General features: G+C 37.7%; 1 protein-coding gene across 3 annotated transcripts in view; it reads right to left on the minus strand.

Annotated features, from left to right (window-relative positions):
- The window catches only part of Kiaa0391 (KIAA0391 ortholog), a 129,443-nt gene that overhangs the window by 74,789 nt on the left and 40,388 nt on the right, over positions 1-14,266 (minus strand). For all 3 annotated transcript variants that reach the window (XM_005376931.2, XM_005376929.2, XM_005376930.2), the window contains one exon: positions 13,725-13,832. In XM_005376931.2, the coding sequence (XP_005376988.1) occupies positions 13,725-13,832 (108 nt within the window). The remainder of the gene's footprint in view (positions 1-13,724; positions 13,833-14,266) is intronic.

Genomic DNA, 14,266 nt, shown 5'->3' on the forward strand with positions numbered 1-14,266 from the left:
CTGAGCTATACCCCTACAAAAATATTCTATTTCTTTTTAAAGTCATACTCTAGGCATCCAAATGGTGATATAAGTCCTTGATGACATAACTTGGTTATGGAAACAACATACTTCTATTTTGAAAATGGAAGAAGTATATCATTTTTAGAACCAAATTCCAGTTCTCTAAAATGAGTTCCACATATTTAGTTAAAAAAAAAAAAATGAAGCATTTCCATTCTAAGAATCATTAAAGATTTATTTGACTTTTAAAATTGCTAGTTTTTGTAAAGCAGAAGTATATTTCTGAAAAACACTTCTACTTAAGAGTGATTCCCATAATGTGGTCTTAGACCTGCAGTACCAGCATTACCTTGAGAAACCTTTGAGCAAATGGAATTCTCAGCCCCAACCCAACCTTCTGAATCAGCCCTCCCGGTGTGGGGCCAGCAGCCATTCACAAGCTCTCCAGCTGATGCTGAGGCACACTCACGCTTGCGAACCAGCACCACCGCAGAGCAGAAACGTTAGTGTTTACGCTCGATGCTAGGTGAGATTGATCAGACACAGGATAAAAGCACGTGGTTTCTCTTATATGAAAAACCCAAAACAAAAGAGACATGATTGGAAACAGGGAGGTAGACCCTGGAGATGGGAAGAGAATCTTCAGGAGGAGGGGGAGGGGAAGAGTGCTATGTATATGTATGTGTGTATATCCTATGGTCCTGATGTGATGTGTATACATATGTATTACAAACGTATGCCAACAAATAAAAATATAGTTCTCCTCCTTCTGACTGGGGATTGAACCCGTGGCTTTTGCACTGGGCGATACTCCAGCCCTTTCTGAGACAGGGTCTCCATCAGTCGTCCAGCAGGACTTGGACTTGTGATTCTCCTTTATTTTATTTTATTTTTTACTTTTTTGTCTTTTTGAGACAGGGTCTCGCTGTGCAGTTCAGGCTGGCCTTGAGCTCACTTTGTAACCCAGGCTGATCTCGAACTCGCAGCGATCCTCCTGCCTCAGCCTCCCGAGTGCCGGGATTACAGGCGTGCGCCACCATGCCCCACCATGCCCAGCTCTCCTTTAAAGTTTCTTATCTTTACGTGTGTGTGTGTGTGTGTGTGTGTGTGTGTGTGTTTCAAGGACAGTGATAAGTACTTATAAAAACACGTAATTATACGTTAGCATGTGTGAGGCCCTAGGTTCAATCCCCAGCACCCTCCTTCCCCTGAAAAAGTTTTATTGGGTAAAAATGTACTGAATCCTCCCCTCACCTGAGTACTGGGGATTGAACCTGGGCCTCCAGACTGAGCTAACCACTCCCCTGCCCACCCCCGCCCTTTTGTCCGTTTTATTTTGAGACCTTCGGAGTCGCTAAATTACTAAGTATCCAGGTGAGGCTGGATCCTGCAATCCTGTGCTTCAGGCTCCCAGAGTGTTGAAACTATTTTTTAAAGTCATAACGCTAGATGTTAAAATAATGGGAAATAGTTTTTATACTTTTATCTATTTCCAAATATTTCATAGTAAGCATTACTTCAATAATGTGGAAAAATACCTCACTGAAAATAAATATAAAAAAAAACTATGAAAAGGCTAAGCCTGTAATGGATATGTACTTTTATGTACTTTGTGAGAGAAAATTACTTAGTCTGGGTATAAACTGGGGGAATAATAATGACTTTGTTCTTCCAACAATCAACGATATATGTATGCTCCTTGAAAAGCTTATATATCTGTACAGATATGTGTTAATTTTCTTTAATGTGATTTAATATCCTGTGCCCTGAAAGATGACATAAATTGGGTTAAGATAAATTTTGTGGGGTGCACAGAAATTGATAACTAAAAATATTCATAAATTCACTGAAGCTATCAAATTCACAAATATGTAATAACATCACAAGCCTTAAGCTTGTATAGAATGGATCCCATAAACAAATAACTACTAGAACCGAAGGCAATTAAGAAAAGTATTGCCCTTATATTAATTAATTCTCAGACTATATGAAAACACTTTCAGCTGGGCATGGTGGTGCACACTTGTAATCCCAGTACTCGACAGGCTGAGGATCGTTGTGAGTTCAAGGCCAGCCTGGGCTACAAAATGAGTTCAAGACCAGCCTGAACTTCATAGTCAGACCCTGTCTCAAAAAAAAAAAAAAAAAAAGAAAACACTTTTATTTTATAAATCTTGAACTTCTAGAATACAATCAGAAGATATAAGAATGGCACAATATGCAGGCCTCTGATTTATTTTCACTCAAGCAAACTTTACAGCAAATTAGTTGTAAAATTTTCAATTTGTCCTTTTGCCCACTATCAATCAAAACAGACACGAAACCAAAATGTCATGAAGAATAGAACGCTGACAATTCAATACCGGATTAAATTTAATCTCTGAAAGGACTAAAGAGGGTGGATTTGGCTCAGGGGAGTTGTGCTATGAGCAGCTGGCCAGGGTGAAGCCTCCAAGTTAAGCCGTCAGGACTCAATCTCCTTCAGGACCTCATCCCAGAGAAAACACACTGTTAGCATACTGTTCAAAGCTTCTGGTACTAAACCACATGCTCAACATTTCGATCATTTACATTTAATTCAAACCAAAGAGATTTAAATTCATATGTAATTGGCCCTCTGTATCCATAGGTTCTGCAACTCAGGTTCAACAAGCCATAAATTGAAAATTTTTTTTAAAAAATTGTTATCCATACTGACCATGTACAGATGTTTTCCTTATTATTACCTAACTGATGTTGTGTAACAACTATTTACAAAGTGTTTACATTATATTATGTATTATAAATACAGATGATTTTCAGCCTATAATCCTAGCTACTCAGGTGGCTGAGGCAGTAGAATACAAAGCTTGACACCAGCTTGGACAATGTAGTAAGACCTAGTCTCAGCATTAAATAAATGTCAATGATCAGGATGATAAATGATTAGAGTTTAATCCAGAAATAATCAAAATTGGGTAACGTTCAGTCTTAAAAAGTTAAGAACCACATTTTAAGTTCCATTGGAAAAACTGTTTTTAACCAGATGACCAAAATTTTAAAGATTTTGAAAGTTATTTCTAATCATCTATCATTTCTAATGATTAGCAATAAACAGATGAAAGTGAGCCAGGAAAAATGACAAGTTTTCAAGTCTAGATTTCAATATAGAATAAAATTACTCAGCTGGGAGTGGTGGTGCATGCCTGTAATCCTAGCACAAGGGCGGCTGAGGCAGGAGGACCACTATGTGTTTGAGGCTAGCCTGGGCTACGTAGTGAGTTCAAAAGCCAGCCTAAGTTACATAATGAGGCCCTATCAGAAAGAGAAAGAAAGAACGAAAGAGAGAGAGAGAAAGAGAGAGAGAGAGAGAAAGATCCAGCCGTCACACCTCAGTGACAGGAGTCACTGGTGAGGAGGTAATATGCTATTTTTGACAACCCTTAGGCTGTAACTACTTGTTAGATCCTTCTTGTGTATCTCTGTCTTCCTGAGAAACCACTTTGAAGATATCACTATGTATTATAGCAGCCACTGATATTTTCCTACTAATCTATCCGTAACTCTGTAATGTTTGTATTGTTCCTATCCTATTTCGTAAATGGATCCATGTTTATTATTATGTGTTTCCTACAACAACCACTGAGAATAGTTAATGATTATTCAATAGGTCACTCATGTATAGCTCTATTTATTTTCTTTAGAAACCACTTTGAAGATAGCAAAGTATAGTACAACAACTACTGATAATCTCCTACCTCTTTTGTCTGTAACTCAGTATTATTTGTCTGTTTTCCTGAGAAACTATCTTGTAGATAACAATATGTAAAACAATAACCATTGATAATTTCCTACCACTTTGTCTGTAATTTGGTAAGCCCCCTTATTATTATGTTATCCTTCTTTTACTCTTTAAAATAAAGAGAGAGAGAAAGAGAAAAAGAGAGAGAAAGTGAGAAAGCGAGAAAGAAAGAAAGAAAGAAAGAAAGACAGAAAGAAAGAAAGAAAGAAAGAAAGAAAGAAAGAAAGAAAGAAAAGAAAATTAGCTAAATACCTTCTCAGAGCAGATATGGTGGCAGCTTGTTCCTTGAAGGTAAAAGCAGCAATTATGACAGCCAAGATATGAAGAAACAAGACATTCATTCTATGAAGCAAGCCTTAAGAGAGAGTTTTTAAGAGAAGGAACACAAGAAAAATTCCACTTTAATATTTAACATTTGCTGTTATAAACATAAGGTATTTATGAGTTTCCTTGATACTTTTAGACTACTGAAACATAAGTGCAAGCATAGTTGGTGACAATTTTGCACAGGTTTGCTCTACAGTTTGAGAAAAAAAAAAACAAAAAACAAAAAACAAAAAACCACGCCAGTATACTCCTACAAACACTGCGTATAGTTTATTGTATCTTAGGTGCTTTATGGTATTGAAACATTTACAAGAGGTTATGTAAATCAATAAAGAGAAATAAAATAACTTAAGTGGCAGAAAGGAAAAAAAAAAAAAGAGAACTCACTGCCAAGTAAATGCTTTACCAAATGACCTTTAATGGCTAATACCCTGGCCTCAATTTTTTCTCACTGTAGTAAAACCAACTAAGAGATGGCAATCAAAACAAATTCTGCAGTATTCCCACCAAACTACTTTCTATTCAATGCCCCAGGCATGCTGGAAGAATGAAAGCATTCAGGGCTGATGTCCGGCCATAATTCTTTTAAATTACATTATAAATTTTCATTTTGCTGCAGTCATTTTAACCAATTCTCAGTTATCTACAGAAATAAGGAACTGAGCTTTGAACAGCTCGTAATATTAACTAAAATGATGTACTTTCCCCTCATATACCCTCTATTAGAGGAGCTTATGAACACCAAAAATTCAAAATTCAGGCTGCCAAAAGAATAAGGAACAAAAGCATTAGAACCAAATCATGGCTGGGTGGTTTGGCTGGGGAGAGAATAAGAAAAAAATGCCCCATAAAAAGCTCCCACTGTATGTGCTTTTGTTTTCTAAGTGAAAAGTCAGCCTGCTGTCCTGTCCCCTTAAGGCAATCTCACATCACCAATTCCTAGTGATGTCTTGGTGACAGAAAAGAACAACTCATTCCTTAAAATGGAAGTTGAGGAAGTATGCATAGAGTACGACTCAGGGAGTTTTTAGAATTCCCTCCCCGATCATTCTAGGAAAAATAATCCACAAAAGTAGTGGCTCTTTCCACATAAAATATCAGTGAAGAAAAAAAAATCAGTAAAGGACCTTGATTTTGAAAAAAGGATCCGCAGCTGGCCCACTCCTGGAATCCCAGCGCTGGGGAGGCTGAGGCAGGAGGATCACTGCGAGTTTGAGACCAGCCTGGGCTACAAAGTGAGCTCAAGGCCAGCCTGAACTGCATAGTGAGACCCTGTCTCAAAAGGATCAAAAAAAAAAGAAAGAAAGAAAAATAAAAGGATCTGAGCAAAGTCTGTTTTGCACTGCTGAAGCTCATTTCTAGCTCCTGAGCTAGATTTGACAATTAAAACTACAAGACACCACCAGCCTCAGTGCTGCTGCCACTAGAGCTGTTCAAAAATATGTTCTCCTTTTGCTTCTAAGCTCATGGAAGATTACCTTCTGTGTCCCCACTGAACTTGTGTGGCTTGGTGACTCGCATGAGCTGCTAATAAAGCAGTCTGAGCAGAAGGGACGGCTACCATGGCAGGGAAGTTTTCACAAGCCAGTCTTTCTCACACTTCCCTTTTCTCTTGTCACTGAGAGTGGCAACATTCACAGAGCTGTCCTGGGTCCCAGGATGACAGTTCGGATAACACAGATGACCTCAAAGGGGCATGAAAAAAAAAAAAAGAAATAGTTTGTTGTTTCAAGCCACGGGAACTTGGGGTTGTTTCCTGCAGCATGACGTGGCCGACCCTGACGAATACAATCTTTGTTTTCTCTATGGTGTCCACGAAATTTCTTATTTACTTTACAGAGAAGTTGGCCATTTACTTGGGAAGTAAAGTTTAGATTCTAAGCACCAGTTCAAAAAGAATGAAGACTACTTCGATGAAAACTAATAAAACAAAAAGACTAAAAACTAAGACTAAATTCAACCTTAAAACAAAACACCATGCTTTTTTTTCTACAAAGTTACCAGCATGGACAACTCCACAAGGTCCTAACTTTTTCATTTTTCCCTTTAGCTTTACTGGACTGTGTACCAGATACTCCAGTAAGTGCTTTTCAAGAGTTAGCCCAGTTAAGTGTTACATAAGGCGACAGGAGGTTATATAACTTAGCTGAGGCCACAAAAGTGGTAAGTGAAGTAAGATGTCAACAATGAAAGTTCCAAGAATCTTTCATAGTTGAGCACGAACAGCAGATGTGATCTCTAGCAGTTCATATAATTCACCGTACATTCATTTCATTCTTTCACTAATTCACTACGTACATATTTAACACTCATCATGTACAAGGCCTCCTTCTCAGTGCTGAGGGTTTCATAGCAAAAAATACAAGATCTCTAATCTCAGGGCATTTACATTCTAATGGAGGAATCTGGTAGAACAGGGTATAAGTAATTGCAGATATTTAGTGCTATGAAGCAACTAAATCTGTTGCTATATAATAAACTACCCTAAAACCTAGGTTAAAAATAATCATTTATTTTCTCATAATACTTTTGATCGGCAATTTGGCTTGCGCTTGCCCGGATGGTTCTTCTGTACCACAAGGTTATTAAGTCCAGTCACGTGGTCATAATCAGTTGGTAGATGGCCTGTTTCCAGAATCTCACTAGGATTCATTCACATTCTCTCCCTGCCTCCCTCCCTCCCTCCCTGTCTGTCTGTCTGTCTGTCTCTCTGCCTCCCTCACTGCTCCCCTTTCCCTTTCTCCTCCTCCCTCTCTCTCCTCATTCTCAAGGAAACTAATCTGAGCATCTGCATAGGCAGTGGCTCCTAGAAAGTGACAGTATAGGCTACACGGCCTCTTAAGCTCTTGCTGAAGGTCCCAGAGTGTCATCTCTGCCACATTCTACCGGTCAGAACAAGTCCTACAATGAGGCCAGGCTCAAGAGATGAGGAAACAGATTTCATCTCCCACGAGAGGCACTGCAAAGAATCTACAGTCATTTTAATCTATCATAAAAGTGGGTACGCTGATGTTACTGAAACTCTACAGAGAGTTCAGTGAGCAGAGGGGGTTACTTTAGAAGAATCAGGGAAGATTTCTGAGATGTTGATAATGGTTCTGCTGTTTGAAGAACATTTAAGCCGGTAGGACCAGCAAGCACAAAGATATTGAGGAAGTAACAAGCTTCAGAAACAAGAAAAATTCTAGCATGCCTGTAACTTACACTATAAAAACCACAGATGAGGTTGAGAAGGGAGGTAAAGGCTGGTTGATAAAAAATCCATGATAAGAAATTTGGATTTTATCTTAACCGTTATGGGAAGTTTTTGAGGTCAGGGCCAAAAAGTAAGTCAACTACTTAAGAGTATTAGTAAGAGACGATGCTAATGGAGACGGAAAGAAGCAACTAGATTATAAGAAACGTTCACGTGCCGCAACCAGTGAAATCTGCCAGGAAACTGAATGTGGGGCTGGTGAGAAAGAGAGTAATGGAGGCTGGAATCCTTTGTTTTAGGCTTGAACAATTTGTTGAATGGTGTTGATTATCCCCTTGCTCAGCTTTAAAAAAAAAATAAAAAAATCAAATAATTTAATTTCTACTTATCTATGTAATACTTCTCAGAATTATTTGTCTAAATGAAATCTTACTGCAAGATGGCCGTAAAGCTGAAACTACTATGTAAACATTGTTTACTAAGTTACAAAAGAAAAACCTAAGAAAAAATTCAATCTAAGGAAATTTAAAACACTATATGTTGTAGCAAATAATAAATTGAAATGCTACATAAATTTGACATCAGTGGTATAAAAGGAATCACAGCTAAAATTTTAAAATTTAGTTATAATTTCTTCCAAAGTATAACATATGTTAGAAAATTGGATGTTACTAAGACATTTTGCAATACTTTAAAAACATTTGGGGCCTGGGGATGTAGCTCAGCAGCACAGCGCCTGCCTGGCAAGCACAAGGTCCTGAGTTCGATTTCCAGTACCAAAGAAAAAAATTTTATATCACATGTTTTGGGTATATATTATTCTTTATTCTGACATTCCAAGAAATCTGTAAGAGTCATACATGATCACAAAAATCATTAATAAACAACAGGATACAAAATATACATTTCTTGTTCAGATAATATAACCATTGTCAGGGCTGGGGATATAGCTCAGCGGCACAGCATCTGCCCGGCAAGTGTGAGACCCTGAGTTTGATTCCTGGTCCCCCACCCCCCCCCAAAAAATACAGTCATTATCCTGATTTTGCTACTAGCATCTTCATTACTGGTTTTACTTATAGTGGTGTCCACAGCGTTTAAAATGTATGTGGCAAGGTATAGGTACTCAATAAACAATAACTGAATCAGCATCATCTTTCTTGCCAAGATGCTCTAACTGTTCTTCTCAGAACAAAAGCTATATAATTCAGTTTCAATTACTCAGAATCCTTCCCTCTTCTTAAAAAAATAACAAACTAAAATTTTCCTTCTGAATACTTGAGACCAAATTAATATTTATTGATTGACTGATTGATTGATTGACTGATTGTAGACAGGGTCTCACTATGTAGCCCAGGTTGGCCTCAAATTCATGGCAATCTTCCTGCCTCAGTCTCCCAAGTGCTGAGATCATAGTTGTATGCCACCATATATGTATACTTACATACGTGTAAATATATATGCATATATATATGAAGCAGGATACACTTTACAGTTAAAAAATATCTGTAAGATAAGTAGGAAGTCTTCTTGTGCTGCTCAGATTAATAGCAATTAAATGAATTAGAAAGGGCCAAAGTTAGTCCCCTCTAATCTCACTATATTTTAAATCATGCTGACTTATTATTTACCCAAGATTGGACTGTTTCTCTAAAAATAAAGGCATTGTAAATATAAAACTAAAATTATAAGACTATAAACTATAAAACTAAAAAAATAAAATGCTTAGAAGAAAATATAGGCATTAAGCTGGGCATGGTGGCACATGCCTTTAATTCAAGTACTTATAAGGCTGAGGTAGAAGGATCACTGTGGGTTCAAAGCCTGTCTGAACTACATAGCGAGATCCTGTCTCAAAAAAAAAAAAAAAAAGCCTGAGCCGGGTGTGGTGGCGCACACCTGTAATCCCAGCACTTGGGGGGCTGAGGCAGGAGGATCATTGCGAGTTCAAGACCAGCCTGGGCTACAAAGTGAGCTCAAGGCCAGCCTGAACTACATAGTAAGACTCTGTCTCAAAAAGAAAAAAAAAAAATCTGAAATAGGTAAACTCACTGATGAGATGTATATGACACATCACTGGAGGTAATGAGTAAGTCGAGGATATCCCCAAGAATTCTACCCAAGTGTTCTTGCCTCTTGCACTCACAGTTTGCCTATCTTTTGTTTTTCCTTGCAAGTAAAATCACTTCCATTTCCTTTCTTCCCTCCACATGAATGACTTTCCTACTGTTTTCTTCTTTTCTCTCTCTCTCTCTTTTTGGTAAACGCAAGTCTTTGTGCCTGCCAGGCAGGTGCTGTGCTACTGAGCTATATCCCCAGCCCCCTAGTCTATTTTCTTAATACTAAAGTGTACACAAATATTTACTGGATGCGCTAGAATTAAGGGTGTGAGTATCACCTACCCTAAGGACAGATAGCACAGATAAAATTTAAGAGACAGAAAAAGGCTTGTTGCTTGCTTTTGTTTGATTGCAGCCTTCTGCTTGCCATGAACTGTTTGTCCTCTGCGATGCTCCTCTCCATGTGGCACCCTGCCTTGGAGCCAGCCAACTATGAACTGAAACCTCCACAAACTGTGAGCCAAATAAATCTTTCTTTCTTTAACTTTGGGTGTTAAGTATTTAGTCTCAGCAGTGAGAAAAGACAGTGATGTGTACTTATTCCACAGACACTATATGGAAATCTCTTCACACAAAGATAGCAAAAATTCAAGACTCAGGAAACCAGATTTCCTAATTTTTCCTTTATGTACAACTATAAGGAATTGGGGAGGGGAAGGAAGAGAAAAGGAAGATAACTAAGAATATTATCTTTCTGGAACCATTTCATTAATCTTTGTTCTCAAGTTTGAAAAATTTGCTTGACCTAAAAAATGGGGTATGAGGGGAATGGCTGGCCCTTTTTTACTTAGCAGACTTATGGCACAGGTGTACTAGGCAATCATGTACTAAGCAACCTCAAAGAAGTATGTTCTATCTGAGCACTTTTATACGCTGCTGGTGGTAGTATAAACTGCTGCAATCATTTTGGAAAGCAATTTAGCAATATGCAGCGAGACCTTTAAAAGTATCTATACCCTCTGACTCTAGTGGTCCAAATTTCTAGGAACCTGTTCCAAAGAACTCACTTGAAGCTTGCAAAGAGATCTTTTCCTAAATATTACTTACAATAATGAATAAAGGAAAACCTAATATGTCACAGAATAGGGAAATTAATAATAATGTTTACTTTTCTGGTTTTGAGACAGAGTCTCACTGTGTAATTCAGCCTGGTCTTGAACCCACTATGCAGCCCAGGCTGGTTTTGAAATTGTGGCAATCCTGCTATCTCAGTCTTCTGAGTGCTGGGGTTATTGGCAGAGTTTATACAGATATTTTAGAGCATTTATCAGGAATAGCTTTTAACTTTTTTCTTTTCCTGTTTTATTTCATGTTTAAGTAACACATACCCATGTTAAAAGAAAATTCAAAAAATAAAAATTCCATTATTCTCTTATACTCTTATCTCCAACTCCTAGATAGCAGAGAGAGGAAGGGAGAGAGAGAAAAGGACAGGGAAATAGAGGGGGACAAAGGATGTATGTAAGCTTTTAAAAATTCTCTGGGCATACACAAATTTAAATAACAAACACTTACAAGTAATATACAGGTTAACAACAACATACAGGTAATTTTTGTTTTGTTTTTAATACAAGTTGTTCAATTTGCCTCATATTTTAGATTTAGTTTCAACTATCAATATATAGAGATCTTTATTATTATTATTTTGTAGTACAGGGAATTGAACCAGGAGCCTCTGCACCAAACTACCCCTTTATTTCTCTTTGTTTTGTTTTCTTTGTTTTAGATAGCATCTCACTAAGTCCCCAAATTTCCCAGCCTAGGCTTGAAATTGTGATCCTCCTTCCTCAGCCTCTGACTGTGTTGTGATTATGGGAGTGCGCCAACACGGTCAGTTTACCTAATTCACGTAACTGTGTGTTTCACTATACACCAGACCTTAAGTTAATAGATATTTAGGTTGTTTAGATTTTTCTGTTTACAACAATGCAATGATTAACACATCTGTATGTAATAGTATGAATTAGTACGTTAGTTCCTATAAGTATAATTTCAACATTTATTTATTTATTCATTCATTTATTAAGACAGAGTCTTGCTTTGTAGTTCATGCTGGACTTGAACTCACTATGTAGCCAGGCTGGTCTTGCACTTGTGATGATCCTCCTGTCTCAGCCTCCGAGTGTTGGGATTACAGATGTGTACCACCATGCCTGGCCTTAATATTTTAAATATTGAAAGTTATAGCTAAACCACCCACCAAAAATACTGCATTAATACTCTTCTTCCTCTTCCCTGGGTCAGACTATACTCTAGATAATATCAACTTTTCTATCTCTGCCAATCAGGAAGATATATGTTTTAACTTAAATATCTATAACTATGATTAAGGTTAAACCCCTTTTCTTTTCTTTTGGGGGGGTACTGGGAATTGAACTCATGACCTTGAGCTTGCCAGGCAGGCACTGTGCCACTGAGCTATACCTCTGGCCTCTAAATCCCTTTTCTATTACATGGTTCATCTTTTTTTCATAGGCTTATAAGAGTCCTTGATAAGAGTCAGGAAATTAGTCCTTATATTGTCTAAACATTTTTATAGTTTGTTATTACCATTTGACAATGTTTGCTGTTATTTTGTTTGTGTTTTGTAGTACTAGGGATTGAACCCAGGGACCTTTGCACTGAGCTACATCCCTGAGTACTGGGTTATAGGCATGTACTGCATACCTGGCTTGTTTTTTGGGTTTTTTTGAGTAAGAGTCTTGTGAAGTGGTCCTGGCTGGCCTTGAACTCACTAAGCTGCCCAGGCTGACCTCAAACTCTCAATTCTCCAGCCTCTCTCTCCCAAATGCTGGGATCACGTGTATGCACCACTGCACCCTGTGTGTTTACAGTATTTTTTTACTGTCCAGCAAATTGCTCTTTTTTTCCCTCCTGTACTTTATATATGCTCAAATATGTAAGTGCTACATTTCTTCTACTCCTTTTATAGTTTTATTTTTATTTGGAGTTTTAAACAGCTGTAAATTAAAATTACTTATTTGCAGTTGGAACTCAATAAGATAAAATGGAAACATATTGGAAGGAAATAAAATACTGACAACTATTGGTGAATAATAGGATTATTTATATGCTTTTCCTTCCCTGTGCTTTCCAAATTTTTTTACAACGAACACATATTACTTTTATAAAATAACCTCTCTTTCTCTTTCTTTCTCTCTCTTTCTGCACTAGAGACTGAACCCAGGGCTGTCATATTGAACCTTTGTCAATATTACTGCCTCAGAGGCTCTCTCATCTATATAAGAGGTAAAAAATATTTTTGCCTATAATCTCAGCACTTGGGAGGCTGAGATAGGAGGGTAACCACAAATTTAAGGCCAGCCTGGGCTACATAGTGAGACTCTGTCTTGAAAAAACAAAACAAACAAATTCAATTTCCTTTTTTGATTTTTGTAAAATAAAAGATTTAAAAGACATACTTCAACACAAAAGTATAGGCACAAATATAGAAGAAAGTATATCAAAAAATTTCCGTAAATGAAGCTTGTCCTTTGTTCCTACTTGTGAGCCTTTCTGAGTATAAATGGCCAAACTGGACTAGTAGCATTTCTACGAAAAAGCTTTTATGTTGGCAGCAATTTTAAAGAAATAACACAGTTCAACTGCACATGAATAGCCATAGATTGCCAATGATAAGAGCCATAAGCCTGAAACCCAAGTGCTGTTTACCATTTAATTTCGAGGGTATGACTGTTATCTAAGGATTTATTGGATAAAATTAGCCTCAATTTTCTAACCTTTAAGATAACTGCTCATTGCTGCAACGAAAAATCACGATATTCTTTTTAGAGACTGCTAGGACATTTATAAATCAATAAAGCAAACTGGTACCTCGTGAAAGAAGACCTGCTTAGGTTAATTTATGAATGTGCTACGTTTGGAAAAACACAAATGTAAGTAACAAGTGACCAGAATCTCTTACTATTACATGCTAATATACTGGTAAATTTCACAGGGGTCAACCCACAGGAAAATGACAGAGCAACACTAAAGAGAGAAGAGGCCTAAAGGGAGATGGGCTAAAGGTCACACAAAATGGGCAGATCCGGTCCTTTGTAATGTGGTTTTCCTTTAACTCCTCACTCTCTTAATTTCTTACTCCCAGCCCTGTAGAACTACTTACTCGGAGGGACGAAAACAGTGGCTTTGAGATGAATGATGGGTCCCTGCGGTACATTTAGGCACTTAGTTTCAGGAAGGAAAAATGCGGAGCAAAGATCCTCACGGAAGGTCACTAATGGGCAGAATACATATTTATGGAGACGCAGAATAGGAAAATTGAACTTGTACTTACAGATTGAGATTCCCGAGCTTTAGGAAACATTTTAGCAACATTGAGCCCATCAATGACAATATCAAAAGGAGGACAGGATTCTACAAAGCTCTCAAATCTCTTCAGCTCCTACAAAAGAAGTCAAACAAGATATTAACAAGAACTTATTATGGACTTTACTGTAAACATGCTATGGCAATACTGACTATTGTTTTAGACTATTCAAAATATTCCTCCCCTAAAAGCAAACAGACTCACACACACAAAACAAATACTCTCAAAATGCCATCTGAACACCTGTAATCCCAGTTCTCTGGAGGCTAAGGCAGAAGCATCACAAGTTTGAGGCCATCTTGGGTAATTTAGCAAGACCCTGTCTTAAAATAAAAAAGGGCTGGGGATGTAGCCCAGTGGTAGAGTGCTTGTCCAGCATGCACAAGGCTCTGGGTTCAACCCCCAATACCAAAGAAATACCAAGAACCTAAAAAAAGTCTGACGAATGGATACAGCTACATAGGAGTTCCTGATATACTTTTTAGCTCATAGCACTGTACATTTCAGAG

This window comes from Chinchilla lanigera, unplaced genomic scaffold, assembly GCF_000276665.1.
Source record: "Chinchilla lanigera isolate Chin_1 unplaced genomic scaffold, ChiLan1.0 scaffold00008, whole genome shotgun sequence".
Taxonomy (NCBI): domain Eukaryota; kingdom Metazoa; phylum Chordata; class Mammalia; order Rodentia; family Chinchillidae; genus Chinchilla; species Chinchilla lanigera.